General features: G+C 43.2%; 5 protein-coding genes across 5 annotated transcripts; 3 read left to right on the top strand and 2 right to left on the bottom strand.

The window, feature by feature from the left end:
• The first annotated feature begins 216 nt into the window (after nt 1–216).
• On the top strand, nt 217–1083 carry LOC104422497 (histone H3.2). The gene has a single exon (XM_010034828.3). It carries the CDS (start codon nt 301–303, stop codon nt 709–711), a length of 411 nt encoding a protein of 136 aa, XP_010033130.1. The 5' UTR covers nt 217–300; the 3' UTR covers nt 712–1083.
• Nucleotides 1084–3239: 2156 nt separating this feature from the next.
• LOC104422496 (metallothionein-like protein type 2) lies at nt 3240–4273 on the top strand. The gene is made up of 3 exons (XM_010034827.3): nt 3240–3414; nt 3697–3768; nt 3875–4273. The coding sequence occupies exons 1-3, from the start codon at nt 3350–3352 to the stop codon at nt 3966–3968; spliced, it is 231 nt and encodes a 76-aa protein (XP_010033129.1). The 5' UTR covers nt 3240–3349; the 3' UTR covers nt 3969–4273.
• A 691-nt stretch (nt 4274–4964) lies between these two features.
• On the bottom strand, nt 4965–7058 carry LOC104422495 (outer envelope pore protein 16, chloroplastic). Its single transcript, XM_010034825.3, has 6 exons — nt 6797–7058; nt 6639–6690; nt 6183–6214; nt 5853–5886; nt 5661–5728; nt 4965–5301 (listed from the first exon to the last, which is right to left on the bottom strand). The coding sequence occupies exons 1-6, from the start codon at nt 6908–6910 to the stop codon at nt 5161–5163; spliced, it is 441 nt and encodes a 146-aa protein (XP_010033127.2). The 5' UTR covers nt 6911–7058; the 3' UTR covers nt 4965–5160.
• A 2913-nt stretch (nt 7059–9971) lies between these two features.
• Nucleotides 9972–11790, bottom strand: LOC104422494 (CAX-interacting protein 4). Its single transcript, XM_010034824.3, has one exon. It carries the CDS (start codon nt 11268–11270, stop codon nt 10275–10277), a length of 996 nt encoding a protein of 331 aa, XP_010033126.2. The 5' UTR covers nt 11271–11790; the 3' UTR covers nt 9972–10274.
• Nucleotides 11791–12614: 824 nt separating this feature from the next.
• Nucleotides 12615–19138, top strand: LOC104422493 (methyl-CpG-binding domain-containing protein 5). Its single transcript, XM_010034823.3, has 3 exons — nt 12615–13295; nt 18340–18486; nt 18616–19138. The coding sequence occupies exons 1-3, from the start codon at nt 12822–12824 to the stop codon at nt 18841–18843; spliced, it is 849 nt and encodes a 282-aa protein (XP_010033125.2). The 5' UTR covers nt 12615–12821; the 3' UTR covers nt 18844–19138.
• Nucleotides 19139–19208: the final 70 nt, after the last annotated feature.

Raw genomic sequence — 19208 nt, 5'->3', positions numbered from 1 at the left:
TTTGAAATCCTATTGGCTGTCGTTTAGGCGACGCGGATCGCGATCCCCGTCTCGCCAGCACACTCGTTCTCCGTCGTCGATTCTTCTGCACACCAACGGTCCAGATTCCTCGCGCCACCTCTTCCTCGGAAACTCCTCGAAATTTTCGAAAATCTCCCGCCTCTTCCCAAAAAAAAAAAAAAACAGCAATTTAAATACGACGCTCGCGACTTCTCCATTTCCCACCATCGCCATTCCTTTCCTTCCATACCTCCTTCGCGAAAACCAGAGCACGAAAGAACCCTAATTTCGTGACCGGAAATGGCTCGCACGAAGCAGACGGCCCGGAAGTCCACCGGCGGGAAGGCCCCGAGGAAGCAGCTGGCGACGAAGGCCGCCCGGAAGTCGGCCCCGGCGACCGGCGGCGTGAAGAAGCCGCACAGGTTCAGGCCCGGGACGGTGGCGCTGCGGGAGATCAGGAAGTACCAGAAGAGCACGGAGCTGCTGATCAGGAAGCTCCCGTTCCAGCGGCTGGTCCGGGAGATCGCCCAGGACTTCAAGACCGACCTCCGGTTCCAGAGCAGCGCCGTCGCGGCCCTCCAGGAGGCGGCGGAGGCGTACCTGGTCGGCCTCTTCGAGGACACGAACCTCTGCGCCATCCACGCGAAGAGGGTCACCATCATGCCCAAGGACATCCAGCTCGCTAGGAGGATCAGGGGCGAGAGGGCTTAGGACGTTTGTTTCGGTTTGTGTCTTAGGGTTTGTGGATCTGGATTTGTGGTTCTGGAGATGATGGGTCTGGTTCTTGCTCTAGGTGTGATGATAAGCCCAGTTGTAAATCTCTCAGTTAGATGTGATTCCAGCTTTTAGAAATGCCAATTACTGATTGGTCAATCGTTCACGGCTCTCTTCATTTTGCTTTTTCTTTTATGAGTAGAAGAATAGTATTGTTTTATAACTCTTGAAGTGGGTCATTTACAAAGCTAGATCAGAAGAGGAAAAAAAGATGCTTTCTTTCTTCCGTTTGAAAGTTGTCAAGGACTCATGGTTGTCAAGATCGAATCTTTGTGAGTGCAATGGGAATTTCCGGGTCATTGTACTGATTAAGGACTCTCTTTTCCGATTGACATTTATATATCTGGCTGGTTCCATCATTTACTTTGGTTTTTAATGTGTCGCCCCATTACGCTCGTCCCAAAATATCTCGAGCGCTTTGTGCGTTGTGGAATGGACGCAAATGGGCAGCAGACGGTTGATTGATGTACCATTCTAGCTCGACAGGTGTCGAGGTTCAGAAGTCATTGCTGTGGCCACTGAACAATCTCATGGAGTTCAAACCCCGCAGTATGTTTTGCTCACGTCAAGAAAAATGTCAACGAAGCTTTGTTTGTGCCGTGCCGGTTCTTCAGGGATGCCAAATGAATTGGACTTCCTGGGATTAAAACGATTGCAATTGGTTGTATCTTAAGCTTTTTCATCCCGATAAAATTTACTGTGGCCTGCAGAATTGAGATGGTTTTTCTTTAATGTGCAGAAACAAACCCTTTGTAATTATATCGAGACTCTCTTCGACTTACTGGCAGGCAGATGCTTTTCAGTGTTCTTCGAGACAACAGGAATCAATGCAAAAGATTTTGATGTTTGAATAGCATTCTCTGAGGACCACAAGCAAAAAGGCGAGGAGCCACGATTAAAGCGAACTCCACAATCAGGGGACGTGGGGAGTTGCTGACCCACCCACCATGTGAGAGCCCTTCTTTTGCTGTTTTTTTTTTTTGCCCTTTCTATATAGAAAGCGATTATGCGATTCCGATTCCATATCACGGGAGCCGTTCGCCACTCCAGGTTGCACCAGATAATGTGGAGTTTCTGTGCCACTCGACTTCAACCCCTCAAATGCGTATATGGAAAGCTTAATGCATTTTTTTCGTTTGTTTTTTCTGTTTTTAAACAACTTTTTTCTTTTTTTGTTCCCTGGGCAAAAAAATGCAATGCGTTTGTGTGCGTTTTGTTCCAAATTATTTTTCGTTTAAAAACATTCACAGCAATAAGAAAGCAAAAAAAAGTTGTTTCTTGTTTAAACAAAATTTAAAAACACTTTTCTGTTTTTATTTTCTTCTTCTTTTTCTTTTTTTTTTCTTTGGCTGGCAACCTGCGTCGGCCTCCCGGCCAGAGCCAAGCTCGCCCGCCCGGCCACCACCAAGTCGGCGTCGCCTTGCCGGTCGGTGAGGGCGAGCTCGGCCTCGTCAAATCTGGGCGAGCTCGGCCTCGTCGGATCCGGCGAGCTTGAGCTCGCCCGGCCAAGGCAAGAGGCTGTCGGCCCTCGTCGACCATGGGCGAGGTCGGCGATCGGCCAAAAAAGAAAAAAAAAAAGGAAAAAGAAAAAATAAAAAGAAAAAAAGAAAATAAATAAGAAAGAAAATAGAAAAAATAAAATAAAATAATTAAAAAAATAAAAGAAATAAAAAAATTATACAAATTTATCAAACTTTGTTTGTTTATTTTTTATTTCGAATAAGTTTACCAAACGTTACCCTTTTGCTGGTGTCGATCCAGTTATCTTCTCGCAATGCTCTGTTGCAGATGAATCACGGAACTTCTCGACATCATAGCAAAGAAAACAGAATGATTTAATTCAGTTGGGAGATGGAGCTCTGTTAATTCCTTCTGATAAAATCGAAGCACCAATGAATTGTGCAATGAAACTAGTAGCAAGCCCTGCATAGAAGGATGCATATAAGATAGATTCCCCACCTACCGCTTCTTTTGATTTTCTTTTGGGCGGTCCGTGCAGTCACCAGTCAACTTTTACACGTGAAGAACCGATGAATTTAGCCCTCGCAATGGTCTAATTATCCTTGCGAAGGCATGCTTCATGACTTCAGACCTGGCTGTATTTCACGACAAATTATGTGGGCGAGATTCCTTGCATCACAGTATAGTTTACTGTCGTTCTTGTGGGAAAGGGAGAACAAGCGGACAAGCTATGATTCCAGAGGCAATCAATCATGGAAGCACATTAATGATACGTTACTGCTAATTATTCGCCAACCATGGTAAACGATATTATTAATTATTGCCTGAACTAGTTGTGTTATACACAAAAGTCATCATTCAAAACAATTGTGCAAAAGCAAGAGAGAGAGAGAGAGAGAGAGAGAGAGAAGTTTCTCTTTGGTCAGGCTCTAGTTCCTCGGGATTTGTCCACGTGTATGGCGGATGTCCAACACCAGTCTGCTCGTCGACAATATAAATAGCGCTCTGGTTCATGAGCTGAAGACTCATCCTAGAACTCGATCCTGTAAGCTAGAACTCGATCCTGTTGTAAGCTCAGTAAGTTCCAGAGAAATCATCCAAGACACTTATAAACATGTCTTGCTGTGGCGGGAACTGCGGATGTGGCTCGGGATGCAAATGCGGCAAGGGCTGCGGCGGGTAAAACAATCTCCATTCATTTGCTCTCGCGAGTACAATTGTTTTCATGTGGATAATCTCCTCCGCCATTATTGGTTCAGTCGCGTGCTAGTCCTGAAAGTGTCCGACTAGGAGAGAAGAGACGATGGTCATTCTTTCTGTACTTCTAGGCACAGGGTTAAACACCCAGAAAAGCTTTTGACACATCCGAGTGCTGCTAATAGCCGATGATATCCTATTCCTAGTTCACCAACTGAGTTGACAAGTTTCCGTTATCATCTTTTTTTGTCAAATTTTGGGCAGATGCGGTATGTATCCTGATGTGGCCGAGAACAGCCGTGAGACCATCGTCAGCGGCGTTGTCCCCGTAAAGATGTACGTGATTTCAACACCAATTACCGATTATGCAGAGTGTCATTTAACTTTCTTCTCAACGTCATCGTCCTTGGTGGGTAACGTAAGAAGTTGCTGTCTTTCTCAGGTACCATGAAGTGTCCGAGATGAGCTCTTCCGGAGCAGAGAACGGTGGCTGCAAGTGCGGAAGCAACTGCTCATGTGATCCCTGCAAGTGCTAATGAGCAGCACGATGTCCCCCCACACAAAGCAGACCCCGTTACTTGTTATTAAGAAGCATCGACTCGCGGTTCGGTGACCTATCCATAGATCTATAATGAAGCATATGTAACCAGTAAATAAAGCAGCCATGGCGTCTACAGATCCTTTTTCCGGGGCTTTGAAGATGCTCTAAGGCTGTGTAATAGCTTGTAATTTCATTTGCTTTGCTGTGGGTATTATCGTTTGAGAAGGAGAAGACTGAATGCATAGTTATGAAGTTTACTACTAGTGCGTATCTATCTAATCCTATTGGCATTCAATCTGACATCCCTCATGGAATGGAATTGCTTGTAACTATTTTCAACAAGAGTTTTGTTAAGCTTGTGTTATAGTTAATCCGCATCAGCCATGAGACAAAAATATAAGGTTGACGATACCTTCATTGTAACCCATTAAGATACTAGAAATTAGAAAGTCTGTTCACATGAGGCATGCGCATCTCTAACACCACATTAGCCGTTTAAAGGTTTGTCCGCAAATCAAATTCGTTATACCAAGAATGACAAATAATCCCTTTACTACTAGGCCCACCATGTTGGTGGTACCCAGAGAACTATACTTGCTGCTTAATGCTAAAGGAATCACACAGAACCAGCTGCTGACCTACTGCTTCCCCAAAGGAACAATCTTCTTCTCTTATTGGACTCTGAATAAACCATCCATATCTCACCATCGATAGCTGTGGAGCCAATGAAAATTATCCAGTCACGGCGCTCTCCATTTAGGAGATAATTTCCATTGAAAAACTGTACCAGGACCTCCTCCTTTTTTAGTACTGACATGTCAAGATTGCATTTATTTTACACTACCTTATGAATGGATTTACAAGGATTTGTATTGAAGGTTTCAGCTAATTTATCCTGCATGGTCCTATCAAGAAAAAAGGGTAACTATAATCACTTGGACAAAAGGTTCACGTTAAAGTGCTCTGTAGAGAATTCGAGTGCAAGGAAGAGTTCCATCGTAAAAATAGCTCCATAAACCTCAATAAACTTATTAACGCTAGTTTACAAATGAGAAAATGATGCTTCGGTTCTTGACATCAAACTTTTGGTTGTTTTGCTTACAAGAGAGGGGCGATGGGCAGAATAAGCATGCTAGATGCTTTCTTCCTAAAAAGCAAGAAAGCATTGGGGACAGTGGTTCCATTATTCATGTCAGATAATTAAGGAAATCTGCAGCAGTAGCGATTGCACCTCCTGTGATGGCATCCATCACAACCCTGTCTCTGTTATTCTTGCTGGCTGCAGATATTGTAAGGCCGGTCAAAGCACCCCCTATCATAGCATTTTTCTGCAACATATTGAAAGAGAGTGAAGGTGTTTTGGTCAAATGCTCTGTCGATAAGAGAGATATTAGTGTGTTGGGTAAATCAGTAACTAGGGAGTTGAACTCAGGAAGCTTAGTAACAAAAATGTAGCATTTTTCCAGCTAGACTTGCATACAACAGTTAAAGAAGTCTTTCATGTCTGACCATCCATGTAAAAGTTTAGGTTGCATTTCTCGTGGTCAAGGAAGCACAAGACATTGCAACGATATCATCCTTCCCACTACCGAGACTTGTAGAAAAATTTTGAACATGGAAAGCACCCTTCTCGAAGAAAGCCAAATCCCATGAAGAAATGGAAATTTCGCATTAGAGCAAGCATTACCCAGTCTCTGGTGCCACGGATTCTCTCTACCCCATACTCCATTCCTGCATAGACTCCAGCAACCGTCCCTGTTTATACATAGGATAAATCCTTACATTATCGCTGCTCTTGTATAGAGAAGAAATTTTAGACACTCCCTGTGTAAATATGAGAAACTTTGCTTGTGCAGATAGTATCTTGATTAATACTTACCCCAGTATGCCCCTTCTTTGCACATCTTCTTCAACTGCAATTTCCAAGTAATCACATCAGCATGATAAAATGGCAATTATCTCTTATTACAACCTTGCACGATGCAAATGAAATCCCTCTTAGTAGATTCTATAGTCCAGCAACTCCAAGAAGCAAAATCTTTCAAGATAATTTCGGACTCGAGTAAACCAACGAAAGCATTTCATGAAGGATGGTTAGAACCTTCATACCAATTGATCATGCAAACTGTTCATTACATTGGTGAGAAAAGAGGATATATCTCACAGCATTACAGATAAAAATTGACCAGCATAGTCCAAGAACACTCACCGTGTCCTCAAATTTGTGACCGGAAAATTTCCCTGCAAAAAGCCACACCGCACATTAGTACCATTCCAGCCAACGGAACAACCTGTCAATCTGATAATTGAGATCCAAGAGCCCGCTAAAGAAAGTTTACAGGACGAGACAAGTCCTTCACGGCGCTGCAGCTAAAAATCGACCCACGAGAGATCAAACGACCCGCTGAACCATTTTCAGCAGAATTGCTAGGAACATACTCGACAGACGCATTTCTCCATTCACACTACCACCAAAAAGAAAAAAGGAAAAAAAAGATGGTAACTTTTGCAAATGTAGGAGCATAGAGCAGGCACACATACAAAGGTATAACCTTTATCGGATATTTTCTCGTCTGACGTCAAGTTCAAGAGAAGGTAAATCAGACTGAGAAAAGAGCAGCAGCGAAAGAACAAAGAAAAAAAAGAAAAAGAAAAGAAGAGAGACCTGACTTGACGATGAAATAGGCATCCTCTGCGGCTGCCCTGGTGGCTGCGACCTGCGAGATACTCAACGACCCAATGTCAATTCCGACCCGACAGATTCAGGGGAAAAAAGATGGGAGCAAGAAAACCAGGGGAAGATGGAGAGAAAGAAGAAGGTACGGTGCCGATCTTGAGGAAGCCATCGACGGTGACGTTGAGGAAGGGGTTGCCCAAGTCGATGGCGACGTCCACCATGGGGCCGGAGACCGACCCGCCGAACCTGCTCCTCGGCATCTTCTTCCCACTCCCCACTCAAGAAAGCTCGCTGCGAATGGTTTGAACGATGGGAAGGAGGACGAGGAAGATGAGGATGGTGATGAGGATGGTGTCTGTCGGGTGTCGTTGCTTTCTGCGCCACTCCCTCCCGCTCGCTGCGTTTTGTCGTTATAGATACTCTTCCTATAAAATATCTCCCCCGCCTGCCGACCTGAAGGAAGATGAAAAAAATCAAATTGCCTATACCATTTAAAATAATTAATTAATATATATTTTTAAGTTTTGATAGCTATTTCTTTTTAAATATTTTTATGGGTGAAGGAAATATTTTTCATGCATTCATTTTTATAAACAATGCAATCGATTATCTTTTGGAATGTTCTTCAATTTGTTCATTCTCTAACAAATAAATAGAGTAGTGGCATTGGTGCGTGGATAATCACCATATTGAGTGAGTGATTTCATTTACTTATATAGTGCGCTTTAACAATTATAATATTGGTCAAAGTACTTGAGTATGTGATAAGGTCAATGTGAAAGTATAGAAACCTCAAATCACATTTTTATTTAATGATTCAAAAATTTTCAAACCGTTACTGCAATTTCTCTAAATTTCACATGATATCATTGCACGATAAGAGCTCTTTTCACCAATTATGTCACTATAGTCATTCCACCAAACCTCGTCTTGCCCATATAAGGACAGGCACAAATAAAAGAGAGCATTATTGAACTCCACCCAATGCAAAAACGAAGGCATAAATATCCAATGAAAGAAGAAAAAGCAAAACAAAATGGGCTCTCAAAGCAGCATGAGCAGGAGACCAGATCCACAAAACAAGCACTCCAGAATGCAGAAAAGCAAGACCCCAAGAACAAAAAGGAAAAAGCTTTCTTTTGACCAAGGAAATTGCTTTCTCCACACGCCACAGATGCAGGGAAGCTTAAGCAAGCTTGCATTGATTAACTTGAACAGGATAAGTTTGATCTGGAAACACAGATCCCTCACTAAACAAACAGTATGTTCCCAGTTGGCATTATCTTATGCATCTCACAATCACAGTCTCGGAGGGTGCCAGATCTCCCCTTCCTTGTTAGGCAGTATCATCGATGTCATGATTGAAACCTTGTTGACATTTTGATTCGGCGACTCTGTCCAGATTGCCATGCATGTTCATCACCTTTACAACAAATGTAGCGATAGCAACCGCACAGGAATGAAACTTGATTCTGCATTTGAGATCCTTGAAGATGGAGCATGACGACCGTCAAACATGCAATCACCTAAGGAGCATCATTCTTGACTTCCACGAGGCAGGATCAGGAACATAATTAAGATCCTAGTTATTAGTTAACCCCATGTGCCAATCCAGTGGCTGTTCAGTCATCACCAAAGCCACTCTGCCTTCTTACTCATTACAATTATGATCAACTCCAATGTCATCGCCTTAATGTCAGCAAGCATGAGGAAGTCCGAGATCTCTAAAGCCATATGTAGCAATATATACAAAGAAGCTTTAAAGGTGAAGAGACAGGAAAAACAACTATCTTAAAGCACGGCAGGAGCTTGCTCATATTGGACCTGGTTCCCGTCCAACGTTGATACTAGTGCTATTGAGAAACAAAGCCTTCCTAGGCATCAAGCCAACAAGAAGTTGCACATGTGAAGGTCCCTGATGGAAAATGTACCTCCAAATGTCATTCACAATCACATGAGACATCTGTACTTGCATACTTCTGACAATTGTTCTTATTCTACACACTAGCAGTGCAGGTGTAAATACTCCTCAGAGAGTTTCAAGCACAAACTTGGATATATAATGAACCAAGCATACTTGGAAGTGAATCACTCTATTTGAGGATAACAGCACAACTAACCCCGCAGGAGTTCATTTCACAACATAATTCAAGATGCAGCTCAAGAAAGTGTGACACCAAAGATAGCAGAAAGGATATGCTACTGGTGCAATGGGCACATGCTGAACCTTCGGACTAGGCTGGTCTTATGTAGAGCCCGCTGCATCCAAGTGCTAGGACGTACTTGGTGAGCTCCATATCTTTTCTTATAGAAGACTAACACTGTTCAACCTTTAAATGATGCTTAGCTAATTGAGCAATTTAAACATCGAAGTATAAAACACAGAAATTCCTCCTGTTTTAGAAGCGATTCCACCGAGAATGAAACTCACAATACAAAAGTGATGTATATCCTGGTACTCCACAGAGATCATCTGTGCTGTTATCTGGTTCAAAGGAACTCCATGGGAAGAAAAGGTAAAGCAAAAGCAAAATCTTTTCAAGCCATCTCATAAGTCCTTGAATAATTGACTTCTGACAGCACAAGAAGTTGAAGTCCATGAGTCCCCCATCACAACATACAAACCAAATCACATTTACGAAGGCACTTTTCAATGTAAAACTAGGGCAGCAGTTCTTAGGATGCTAATTCATCCTTCGTAAAACCGATACTCAACAGTTGATAGCAGAGAGTTAAAAATTGTGTCTTAGTTTAAAGTACTTCAGAAGGCTTTTCCATTTTCAAGACGCCACGTTCTAGTTCTTGCTCCCCCAAAAAGTGACCTAAGTAAAATATTTAAAAAGCTGCAGATAGGGCCACTCAATCGTCATGCAGTTCATCAGCTTTAATGAATTACAGAAGACACCATGTCCCTTCTCTGGGAATCAGCAAGTTCAACAAATATCATCAGCATCAGAGACACGCATCACATATATGCAGGTATTCCCTCCACAAGCCATCTATCACAAAGCACGACTAGATTTTGGCCTCATGAACCAAACAAGTACCTTATTACCCCCCTTGACTGCACTCTTCAGATTAAGGAGTCTCTAAGGATATCTGAGCATCAACAGCTATCAACATATTATATCAACTGGCCACAATGAGTATCTTTACAACCTCACTCCATATTCAGAGTGCCATGATGAAATTTATTAAGGAGAAAAGAATCACCACGGTGGCTCCATAAATGAACCTAACAATGACCCTTTATAAAAATATAAAAAACACATACCAATCCCTCAATAGCGAGGGAAGAAAGCTACTCATTAGGCGACAATCTGCACCAACTGGCACTATCTTTTTATTCAAATATTGACATAGCTAATAGACAGATCTTCTAGTAAGCTTTCATTAACAGAATGAAAGGATGAAAAAGGTAGCTTTCTTGAAGCGAAGTAACCTCATCATTTCTCGTTCACAAAGAAACACATCTATCTATAGTTGGCACTTCAATTACATTCTAGTATAGAAAGACGTTCTACAACATAGAAGTCTTCCACTCGGCGTCAGGTGGGGCTGCACGGCACAGTCCCACTCTCGGTAATTTGACTAAATAGCTGAGTACAAGTCATTACCTATATCTTAGTTAGAGTCATCCTCTTCATGGCGGTGTCTTCTGCTACTCTTGGCAGATCGCTTCCTATCCCTTCCAACACGCGAGTCGTCCGAGCTACTTGCTTGGGAATCAGAAGTCGCAGCTACCTTCCAGCTCCTCTGCCTGCGCCTCCTGTCAGAATCACCTGATTCATCTGCATATCTATGACTCTTTCTCCCCCTTTCATCCTTCTTACTCTTCCTATGCCTTCGTTGATGCTCCTCCTCATCTGAGGACTCGTCCCTCTTCATCGTCCTCCCCTTCCTTCTCTTTCTTCTAACTTCATCACCCTCAGAGAGCCTACTTCGTCTCCTTCCACTCTTTCTCTTCTTCGACCTCCCTCTCTTCTTCCTCTCCCCCAGGTCACCATCCGAGACTTCATCTTCTGAACCATCCCTCCTCTTCTTCTTCTTTGATGAACTCTCTGTGCTACCCTTTGTGATTACCTTCCTTCCCTCACGCTTGGCAATTACCCTCTCAATCTCCAAGTCAACATCAGAATCCGAAGTTTCACTTTCGTCGTCTTCGTCTTTGCTATCCTCCTCGCTTTCTGCTTCAGTCTTACCATTCGCCTTGTTAGCACTCCCCTTCAGCAAATCCAACCCAGGAAAAGATGCGATCGCAGCCCGCACTGCCTCCGTGACGCTTTCCTTATTGTCATCCTTCATATTCAGGAAGTTTCTACACTGAAACGTCAGGTGGCCAACACGGCCACACCTCTTGCATGCGCCGCGGGCCTCGTCGGCATTGGATCCAGTAATGCGGGCGAGAGCGAGCAGATCTTGGAAGCTCGTATACGAATTCTCGGCCTCAACCTCTGACTTAGCCACCTTATCAGGAGCGGAGCTATTCGCATCATCCTTGTTGGGGGCATAGGGATCATACCCGATCGCACTCTGCCATATACCATGAGTCTGAAGGGCTGCACTGCTGTGAACCCTATTGTTCGCAGGCATGCGAACCCTACCCGCGGTGGCCGGCATCTTCAAAAGCAGACGGAGCCCTCTTACGGATATAACCGAAACAGACAAACTACAAACACCCGTTTCCGATTCCAACTCCTCGGCGACCGCAACGATGTCAAAGGAGAATCCGGAGACCAAACCGAGAAGTCGGCTTTCGGAGCTACCGAATTATACCCCAACTGAGATCTCGACCCCGAATTCAAGAACCCGATGCAGGAAAACCCCAACGTCCAGACAACGCGAAGCTAAACGAGTCGGTACATTGGCGTGCCGCCATCCAACACCCACCGACGTTAAGATCACACCGACGCGGACACCGAACGCCTCGTCAAGAATAGGAAGTAGGAACACGAACGCTTTCTATACATGCGCCGGATCCTATATTTAACCCGTCCCAGGAAAAAAAGGAAAGAAAGGGATCGGACGACAATCATGGCGACGCGTAGAAGCTCCGCTTTGCCAGCCGGTGCTTGGTCGCGACTCGATAAGTTGGAGACGGACGCGGCCGGTTTCGGTTGTGATGGAGAGGAATTACCGGACGGACTTCGCGGCAAAGCGGAGTTTCGAAATCTGACTGGCCAACGAGGGAAGAGGAGGAGCGGTTTAGGATTTTATGGGCCTCTCTCTGTTATGGGCTTGGGCCGCTCCTGTTCACTGGGCTCGGGCCCACCCGGCCCAATATCAAATCCGTTTTGTTCGGGTCGTTTCAGCTTCTCGGATTTTGCGCGTTTGGAGATATTCTCTGCGCACAAAAATAGATAAAGTATTAACAAATGCTCTTTGCGTGGCCTTGGAATTAAAATAAATATTTATACATATATATTTTTGGTCGAAATGAGTACATATTTATTAAAGAAGTTATCTGTGTGCAGTTTTGAGTAGTACACACATTTCAAGCACTGACGGTAAAGAGTCAAACGAAAATGGAGTCAATTCCGATGTCTAGCAGAAGGATATGCCATGCGAATAAACTTCTAGATTAAAAAATAAAATGAAAATGATAAAAAAAAATGGGGAGGGAGACCCTGATTTCCGTGTTTCATTTGACTGCCAACCATTTCGTGAGTATTTGATTTTTCCCTTGAACTTGCCAAACCCTTTGACTACCAATTATCAAAAGCAGAAAATAAACCCAAACAACTTATTTGGCTCATCGGAGCTCGCCTTTTGAACACGACGTCTCTCGGTATATCCGGCTCCCCTCGTCGTCGACTTGAGTCTAGGGAAAAATTCGAAAAAAAAAAAAGATTGTTGAGAAAAGGAAAGAAGAAAACGGAAGAGGATCTTTCTTTCCATAATTGGTCATGCCAATACCGCCAAGTGGATAATGTGACCAGTCGACCAGCCCGGATTCGGCAAAAAAAAGAAAAGACCAGATGGCCTTACCCGAGTAGTTATAACGAAAGACGATGATGCGGTCCGAGTCCGACCGGAGGGACACTCTCGGTACTTGAAACTGAAAATCGCTGCTGCTCCCCGCTTTAGTCAGGAATATCCGACGGCTGCCGTCTCCCTCGCCGTGCGCTCGCCTCACCTCCTCCGCCGAGATCTCCTCCGCCGCCCCGCCTCATGTCGACGGCGGCCCCCGAATCGCCCGGCCAGGTCCCGAACCCCGCCACGCCCCAGCACGATCGCCTCGCCGGAGCCGCGCCGCAGGACCCGCTCCTCCAGTCCGGCCGCTTCATCGATCCCGCCGCCCCCGCCGCCGCCTCCGATGGCGAAACCCTAGCCTCCGGAGGCCGGGCGGGCCGGAGCGGCCGGAGCGGCCGGAGCTCCAACGGCGCCGCCGCCGGGGAGGCGACCCCGATCTCGAGCCGCGCCCCGGCGAGGTCCGTTGACGGGGCCGCCACCCCGCAGAGGCCGAGCTCGAACGGAGCGGAGGCGGTGCCCCCGACACCGGAGAACGCCTCCTCCGCCGATGACCCTTCGAGCCGGCGGAAGACCCGGGTGGTGTTGGCGGAGACGCCGGATTGGCTGCCCGCCGGTTGGTACGTGGAGGATCGGGTCAGGACGTCTGGCGTGACGGCTGGAACGAGAGACAAGGTGAACTTCGCAGCCGTTGTTGTTCTAGCTATCTTCAGCTATTTCAATGGCCGGTGTATGATTTTAGCTGAACTAGAATGAAGTTGAACTAGCTCTTCGGTGTCCCGAAATCGACAAAAGTGAACAGAAGTTTGCCCGGTGACAAAAATTCGCGACTCGCCTGTGCTCAGCTGAATGTAGTAGCTTACCCGATTGCTTTTTGTCGAGGAACTGTCTTTTGCAATAACTAATAGATGTATCAAACCCGGATACTATGGAATAGACTCTCAATGCCTGTTAGCAGAGTGATGAGAGAAATTTTTTTGTTTAGCTTGATGATAGGTTGGTTTCTCTGACGTGATCCGTCTTGTAAAAAGAGGGAAGTGAGTAGTGAAACGAGGCGTTCGTGTTATATGCTGCGAGTTATGAGGCTAGATGTGTACATCATTTAGAGCAGATTATCTTGCTGTTGTGGACTGAGAACAGTAATTTTGGGTATATGGCTGCAAAACCAGAGGAGTTGATGTATCTGAGTAAATCACTTGCTGGGTTTACGTAGTTGCCAAAGCTAGTGATGTTACCTTTTCATGTAGATATAACCATTCAGTAGAAAGCTTGGCAACGGTGTTTAGGGAACTGCTCTAGGGCCATTGTATATGGTCGATGTTCTAGAGCCATCGTATATAGTCCATCTGAGAATAACACATCTGACTTAAACTCTCCCTCTCTTTACTTGGAATATTCTTTTGGAGCTAAATGCCCATGATTGGATACTTGCCAACGGTATTATTTAATTCATATTTGACTGTCAGGATTTGGAAGATTCATGTATTTACATTGTGATGCATTGTATCAGCCTTTACATGTGTTGAAAGTAGCTTAGCTGTTAACTTAATGCTCCTTTTGCCTTTATAAATTATTTTCATTCACTTGCAATCCTGAACCATATTTCCTAGCCAATCAGATGCTATTGCGTCGCAGGCTTACTTTTCCAAATTCTAGTGTATTTCAAACGAAACAAATTGTTCCGACAGTATTATATTTACTTGTCATCTCTGCACCCAATATGAGTGTATTTAAGCAGATATGAGAAGATTCTTGCCAATGGTAGTATTTAATTCATATTTGACTTTCAGGATTTGGAAGATTCATGTATTTACATTGCGATGCATTGTATCAGCCTTTGCATGTGTTGAACGCAGCTTAGCTGTGTGCCTATTCTAGTGTCTTTCAAACGAATCAAATCGCTCCGACAGTATTATATCTATTTGTCATCTCTGCACTCAATAAAAGCGCATTTAAACATTACTTAATGAGAAGAAAGACAGCTGGGCGTGATTTGAGTGACTGGCATATTCCAAAAGATCAGCTGATTAGATTTGCGACAGTAATTTATAGAATCGTACCCAGTGCTGAGGTTGGAGAGCATTGTGGAGCTCTCTGTAAGTATGGGTGAGTTGTGAGAGAATTAAGAACCTGTGTCTAGTGTAGATGGATTTGCTTTCTCTCCACTCGATGTGCAGGTGGGATACTGCTAAGAGAAGTCAATATTCTCACACATCACCTTAGGCGTGCTATCCTGAGTATCCATAAAGCTGTTCCCACTAAGTAGGAAGAAGGTTTTGTGGTGGTGGGTGTTTATTTCTGTATTTTCCAGAGCATCCATCTTAGTAGTCGGTTCAAGTTGGTCTCAGTTAGAGTTAACCAAGAAAATTCAAGGAAGGTTTTTGTGTTATTGATCTTATGTTGCTTCTTGAGATATCATTAAAAGCTCAGAGGTTGGTTGATGTTGGAAATCATGTTTTATAGTACATCTTTGAGCATTTTCAGGTAAAGTAAATTACATAGGTTTATGTCCCTGTTGTTTTATGCACTCATGTATGCCTCCACTGGCAGAATTCTTTACCTTGATACCTGTAGGATATGTATACTTCATCTATAGGATATTACTAAGAGAGATTTCCTTAAATTCTTTGACCAGAGCCTTCTCTTTTTTCTCCTCACATAGATACCGTGTTGGATTTTCTCTCTCAATGCTCACCCTCCTGATTGTCATGCTTCCAACGTCAGTTATTGAAGAACCTTGAAGTGCCTCAAATAGACCTTCTCACGTTTTACCTCACCTCAGCTCCATGACAGTTCTTTTCCCTCTCTCAATGCTCAGCTTCTCTATTGCCGTACTTCCATTATCTTTACTCTTCCCAATGTCCATAGCAGAATAGTCGAAAATCTCCTCGCTTTTTCTCTCAACGGTGTATCATGACTGCCTTCTCTTTGTCTGAATGCTTGCCTTCTCAACTGCCACAATTCTGTGTCATTCACTCTTCCAGGGTCAGTTACGTGCTTCATTTAAACCTCCTCACGTTTAAAGTCGCCTCCACACTCTAACAATTGTCTTTGCCTCCTTTAAATCTGGCCGACAAAGCTGTCACGTTTCCCTTGTCAATTTCTCTTCTGAATCAGTTAGTTTTCTTCCTCTTCCTCTCTATAAATCATCTCTCAATTATATTTCTCCAGTCTCCTAATATCACTTAACTGGGCTCTTGCTGTTTGCATTGGTGAGGTATTGTTTTTTTTTTTTTTGTTTTTGGTCGAAATGCGGTGTTGTTGAGGTCAGTACCTTTCGTCTAAACTTTCCTTGAGCTTACTCTCTCCTGTTTATCTACTTGAAGTGTTAGTTTAACCATTGATGGTTTTTTTGATCCAGAAATGCCAAAACATAGTTTTTCAGTGTGTACTCTTTGCATTTGTCGAGGAACCGGTAGTTTAGCATTCTTATCTTTTCAGGCTGCATCATTGGCTACTATTTCCTACCAGGATGCAAGTTATTTGTCTGGAAAGAGGCATTTTCCATTTTACTTGATTTGTTTCCCTCGTTCCATTTATCTGCACAGGTCCTTCATTTATTTTGGTCATTGAATATCTGATTCTCAATCTTTGTGAGTTCATCCCAAAGAAAGCAAACCCCTAGTATATATAACCTGCTTTCCTTGCTTCTTCTCCCTTAATTCAGCTGGAGCTGATGAATTCGATGTTTTTACCTGACTAAACAAAAGGGATAACATTGTGATGGATGCTTTCTCCCATTTACTGAATGTCATCTTTGAAGATGTTTTTTTTTCTCATTCACGCGGATTTCAAAAATAAAAGGTCGAGGTTTTCCATAACCCAGCCAAAGAAAAGTCTCATAGCATTGTCCATGCATGATTCTTTTTTCATAAATTTCATCATAGATATCCATTAGCACTTGGCTCCTAAAACCAGAATGCATCCGTGACATGTGAAAGAGAGGACGTTATAGAAGATTTGGAATTGGTTCATTTAATATGAATAGGGGGTCATGTTAAGGTGTAAACTTCTGACAAACAGTAATATAACATCACCAGATACAGGAACCTGGTCCGGTCCCAATGCCTTATGTAAAATTTTCAGAGGGTTAAACCATTTCAAAAATTGATGTCGACAACCCAGTTCAATGAGTCTATTAGGTGAACCAGTGGTGTTTTGTCCGAATTTTTTTCAAGAAAGCTAAATGTTGGGGTGTGCGAGGCAAGGCGATTGAACCCATGACCTGTTGGTTGCCATTCAAATAAGCACACACATGAGTTGCACCCTCTCTTTGCTAAATGTGGGGAATTCATTTTCAATCTGTATCCTGAAGCCCAATATAAGAAAAAAGGCTAGACTGCTGTCAAGTGGACTTGAAGGTGCGACCTTATGGATAATAATGGGTATCTTGACCATCCTGGCCATATTGAAAATCATTCTGGTGATTGCATTATATTGTGAAAATCTAACCAACTGGTCGCATACCACTACTCGTTCAGTTTGGTTTCTGATATGGTTTGAAAATGTTTTGTCTAGCAGTGCATTGATGGATAGCAAATACTGAGAAAATAGAAAGTTTTTGTCTGGTAGTCTCCACAACATTTCAGCATTAATGTCTAGTATCTGGTTTACTGATTAGTATCTAGTCATCAGTGTTAAGGATTGTTTCTAATATTAGGGTAGGGAAGGAGCATTTATAATTATTGGGTTTCGCGATCACCATCATGCGAGCCACCAGGCCCACTATCTAGAGCCAGACAAATGTGTTCTTGGTAATGGTCATTTATGTCTGTCGTTGCTGTCCTGGATCTTTTCCTGTTATCTCCATCCAAGCAGTGCCACTCTGATCTGTGATTTCCCCAGGTTACTTGGATTAATTCCATAGACTTTGCTCCTTCATCCATTGCATAATCATAATTAAATACATAAAAATATCTGATTTTCTCTCTTGTTTCTCAGTCTTACTGTAGGTGTGGGTAGATTAGCAGTTTTAGTGCATTGGAAGTTCTGCGTAACTTCTTTAGTCAGGGACTTTTCACTTGAAAAAGAATAGCACTAATAAAAATTTGCAAATCGTCTGGTCTATCCTGTCGAAGTTGCTGAAGTTTTGATCCTTCCTGACATTATCTGTGACAAAATCAGAAGAAAAGTCAATGCAAATTTGAAGAGTGATTTGAATAAATTATATGAATGGGAAGTTGTCTTGGTTCGCATTAGGACTGCATTGTTCTGCGTTAAGGGTTCATGAATCCATTGATTCGACAGAGTGTGACCATGTTTGGGTTGCCTTGGTTGATTGGGGAATATCCATGATTTTCTACTTGATTAAGCTAATATAACAGCATTGTTTACCGAGAGGATCCATCTTAAGCTTTGCTACTTGTAGATATGGTTTTTTCTTTTGTGTCTTTATTCATTGTGAGTGGTTGATGGACTTATTAGGACGCTCAAGGCTGTGATTGGATGATTCATTTTTTGAGTTTATTTTACGTAAGTAGGGAAAAACTAACTTGGGCTGAAAAGCTTGATGACTTATGTTGGTTATGTTATCAAGAACAATGAAGCTTAAGTTTAAATGTAATAAGCTGATTAAAGATTTGGCTTTTTGGAGTTTTACAAAAAGTTATTAGATTGTTGCATCTAAAGTTGACAGTGGTCTGTGTTTATTGGATTTGTATTTACACTACAAGAGTAGGGTTGTGGACTATGCTGGCTAACCTATCATTCTATTCTGCAGTATTACTGCGATCCAGTGTCACACCGAGTATTTCGCTCGAAGAAAGAGGTCCTATACTTTCTTGAAACAGGATTTTCCCGGAAGAAAAAAAAGATGGAGAATGCTGATGCAAATAATGATGCGGGGAACTCCAATGCTACTAAAGCGGTGAGCGGGAAACTTCTTTGCATTTCTCCCTTTTCTTTTGATCATTGCTGCAAGGGGAATCTCGTCGCATGTCTGATACTTAACTTTGTTTGTACTCATTTTTACACTCACATGGAAATAATTCGACAGCAAGCAGAGAGCTCTGGAGGCCAAAAACAGAAGAAAGCAGGCCGAGCGGCACCCCAGCCGCCGCCGAATTTTGACTGGGACAATTGCCCTGAGCAGGTAAAATGGGTCCTCAAAGACGCGTCGACCAATACATGGGTTCCCTACATCAACAACGAGGAGGTGCCCGAATCGATCCGCAAAGAATGGACTGCTGCATTGGAGTACCTTAAACACAAGTCCAAAGCGTGATGTTCGCTGATTTTAAGACTCGAAGTCGAGGTCTTTTTGTACTTAGGGGCTGAGAAACTCGGGTTTTAAGACCCATAGTTGTTCAACCGCTTCGTTTTTACCTCGTTGACAGTCTTGTATCTTTGTAGTGATTTTGTTCGTATTGTCAAAGGATAGAATATCAAAGTGTTCTGTTGATGTACTTCGTTTAATTCCGGAGTTCTGGTGAGCTGAACTTTGGGAAAGGCACATTAGAAAGTTTCAAATCTTTGTTTATAGCCTTCAGCTTAATGCCATAAAGTATCTTTGTTCTTAACTTTCAAATATCGTTCATATGAGTTACTCGGATCATTGGAAATGGTGACGTGGCATTAGTTTGATTTTAA

This window comes from Eucalyptus grandis, chromosome 10 (assembly GCF_016545825.1).
Source record: "Eucalyptus grandis isolate ANBG69807.140 chromosome 10, ASM1654582v1, whole genome shotgun sequence".
Classification (NCBI taxonomy): Eukaryota; Viridiplantae; Streptophyta; class Magnoliopsida; order Myrtales; family Myrtaceae; genus Eucalyptus; species Eucalyptus grandis.
This window is presented reverse-complemented; position numbering and strand designations above follow the sequence as displayed.

Excerpts from the sequence above, each read along its gene's own strand:
- LOC104422496 (XM_010034827.3), top strand. The coding sequence starts at position 3,350 with ATGTCTTGCTGTGGCGGGAACTGCGGATGTGGCTCGGGATGCAAATGC. Across the intron at positions 3,415-3,696 it reads TGCGGCAAGGGCTGCGGCGG|ATGCGGTATGTATCCTGATG; the intron begins GTAAAACAATCT and ends AATTTTGGGCAG. Across the intron at positions 3,769-3,874 it reads GGCGTTGTCCCCGTAAAGAT|GTACCATGAAGTGTCCGAGA; the intron begins GTACGTGATTTC and ends TGTCTTTCTCAG.
- LOC104422495 (XM_010034825.3), bottom strand. The coding sequence starts at position 6,910 with ATGCCGAGGAGCAGGTTCGGCGGGTCGGTCTCCGGCCCCATGGTGGAC. Across the intron at positions 6,691-6,796 it reads GCTTCCTCAAGATCGGCACC|GTCGCAGCCACCAGGGCAGC; the intron begins GTACCTTCTTCT and ends AGTATCTCGCAG. Across the intron at positions 5,729-5,852 it reads CAAAGAAGGGGCATACTGGG|GGACGGTTGCTGGAGTCTAT; the intron begins GTAAGTATTAAT and ends ATGTATAAACAG.
- LOC104422493 (XM_010034823.3), top strand. The coding sequence starts at position 12,822 with ATGTCGACGGCGGCCCCCGAATCGCCCGGCCAGGTCCCGAACCCCGCC. Across the intron at positions 13,296-18,339 it reads CGGCTGGAACGAGAGACAAG|TATTACTGCGATCCAGTGTC; the intron begins GTGAACTTCGCA and ends TCTATTCTGCAG. Across the intron at positions 18,487-18,615 it reads ACTCCAATGCTACTAAAGCG|CAAGCAGAGAGCTCTGGAGG; the intron begins GTGAGCGGGAAA and ends ATAATTCGACAG.
- LOC104422494 (XM_010034824.3), bottom strand. The coding sequence starts at position 11,270 with ATGCCGGCCACCGCGGGTAGGGTTCGCATGCCTGCGAACAATAGGGTT.
- LOC104422497 (XM_010034828.3), top strand. The coding sequence starts at position 301 with ATGGCTCGCACGAAGCAGACGGCCCGGAAGTCCACCGGCGGGAAGGCC.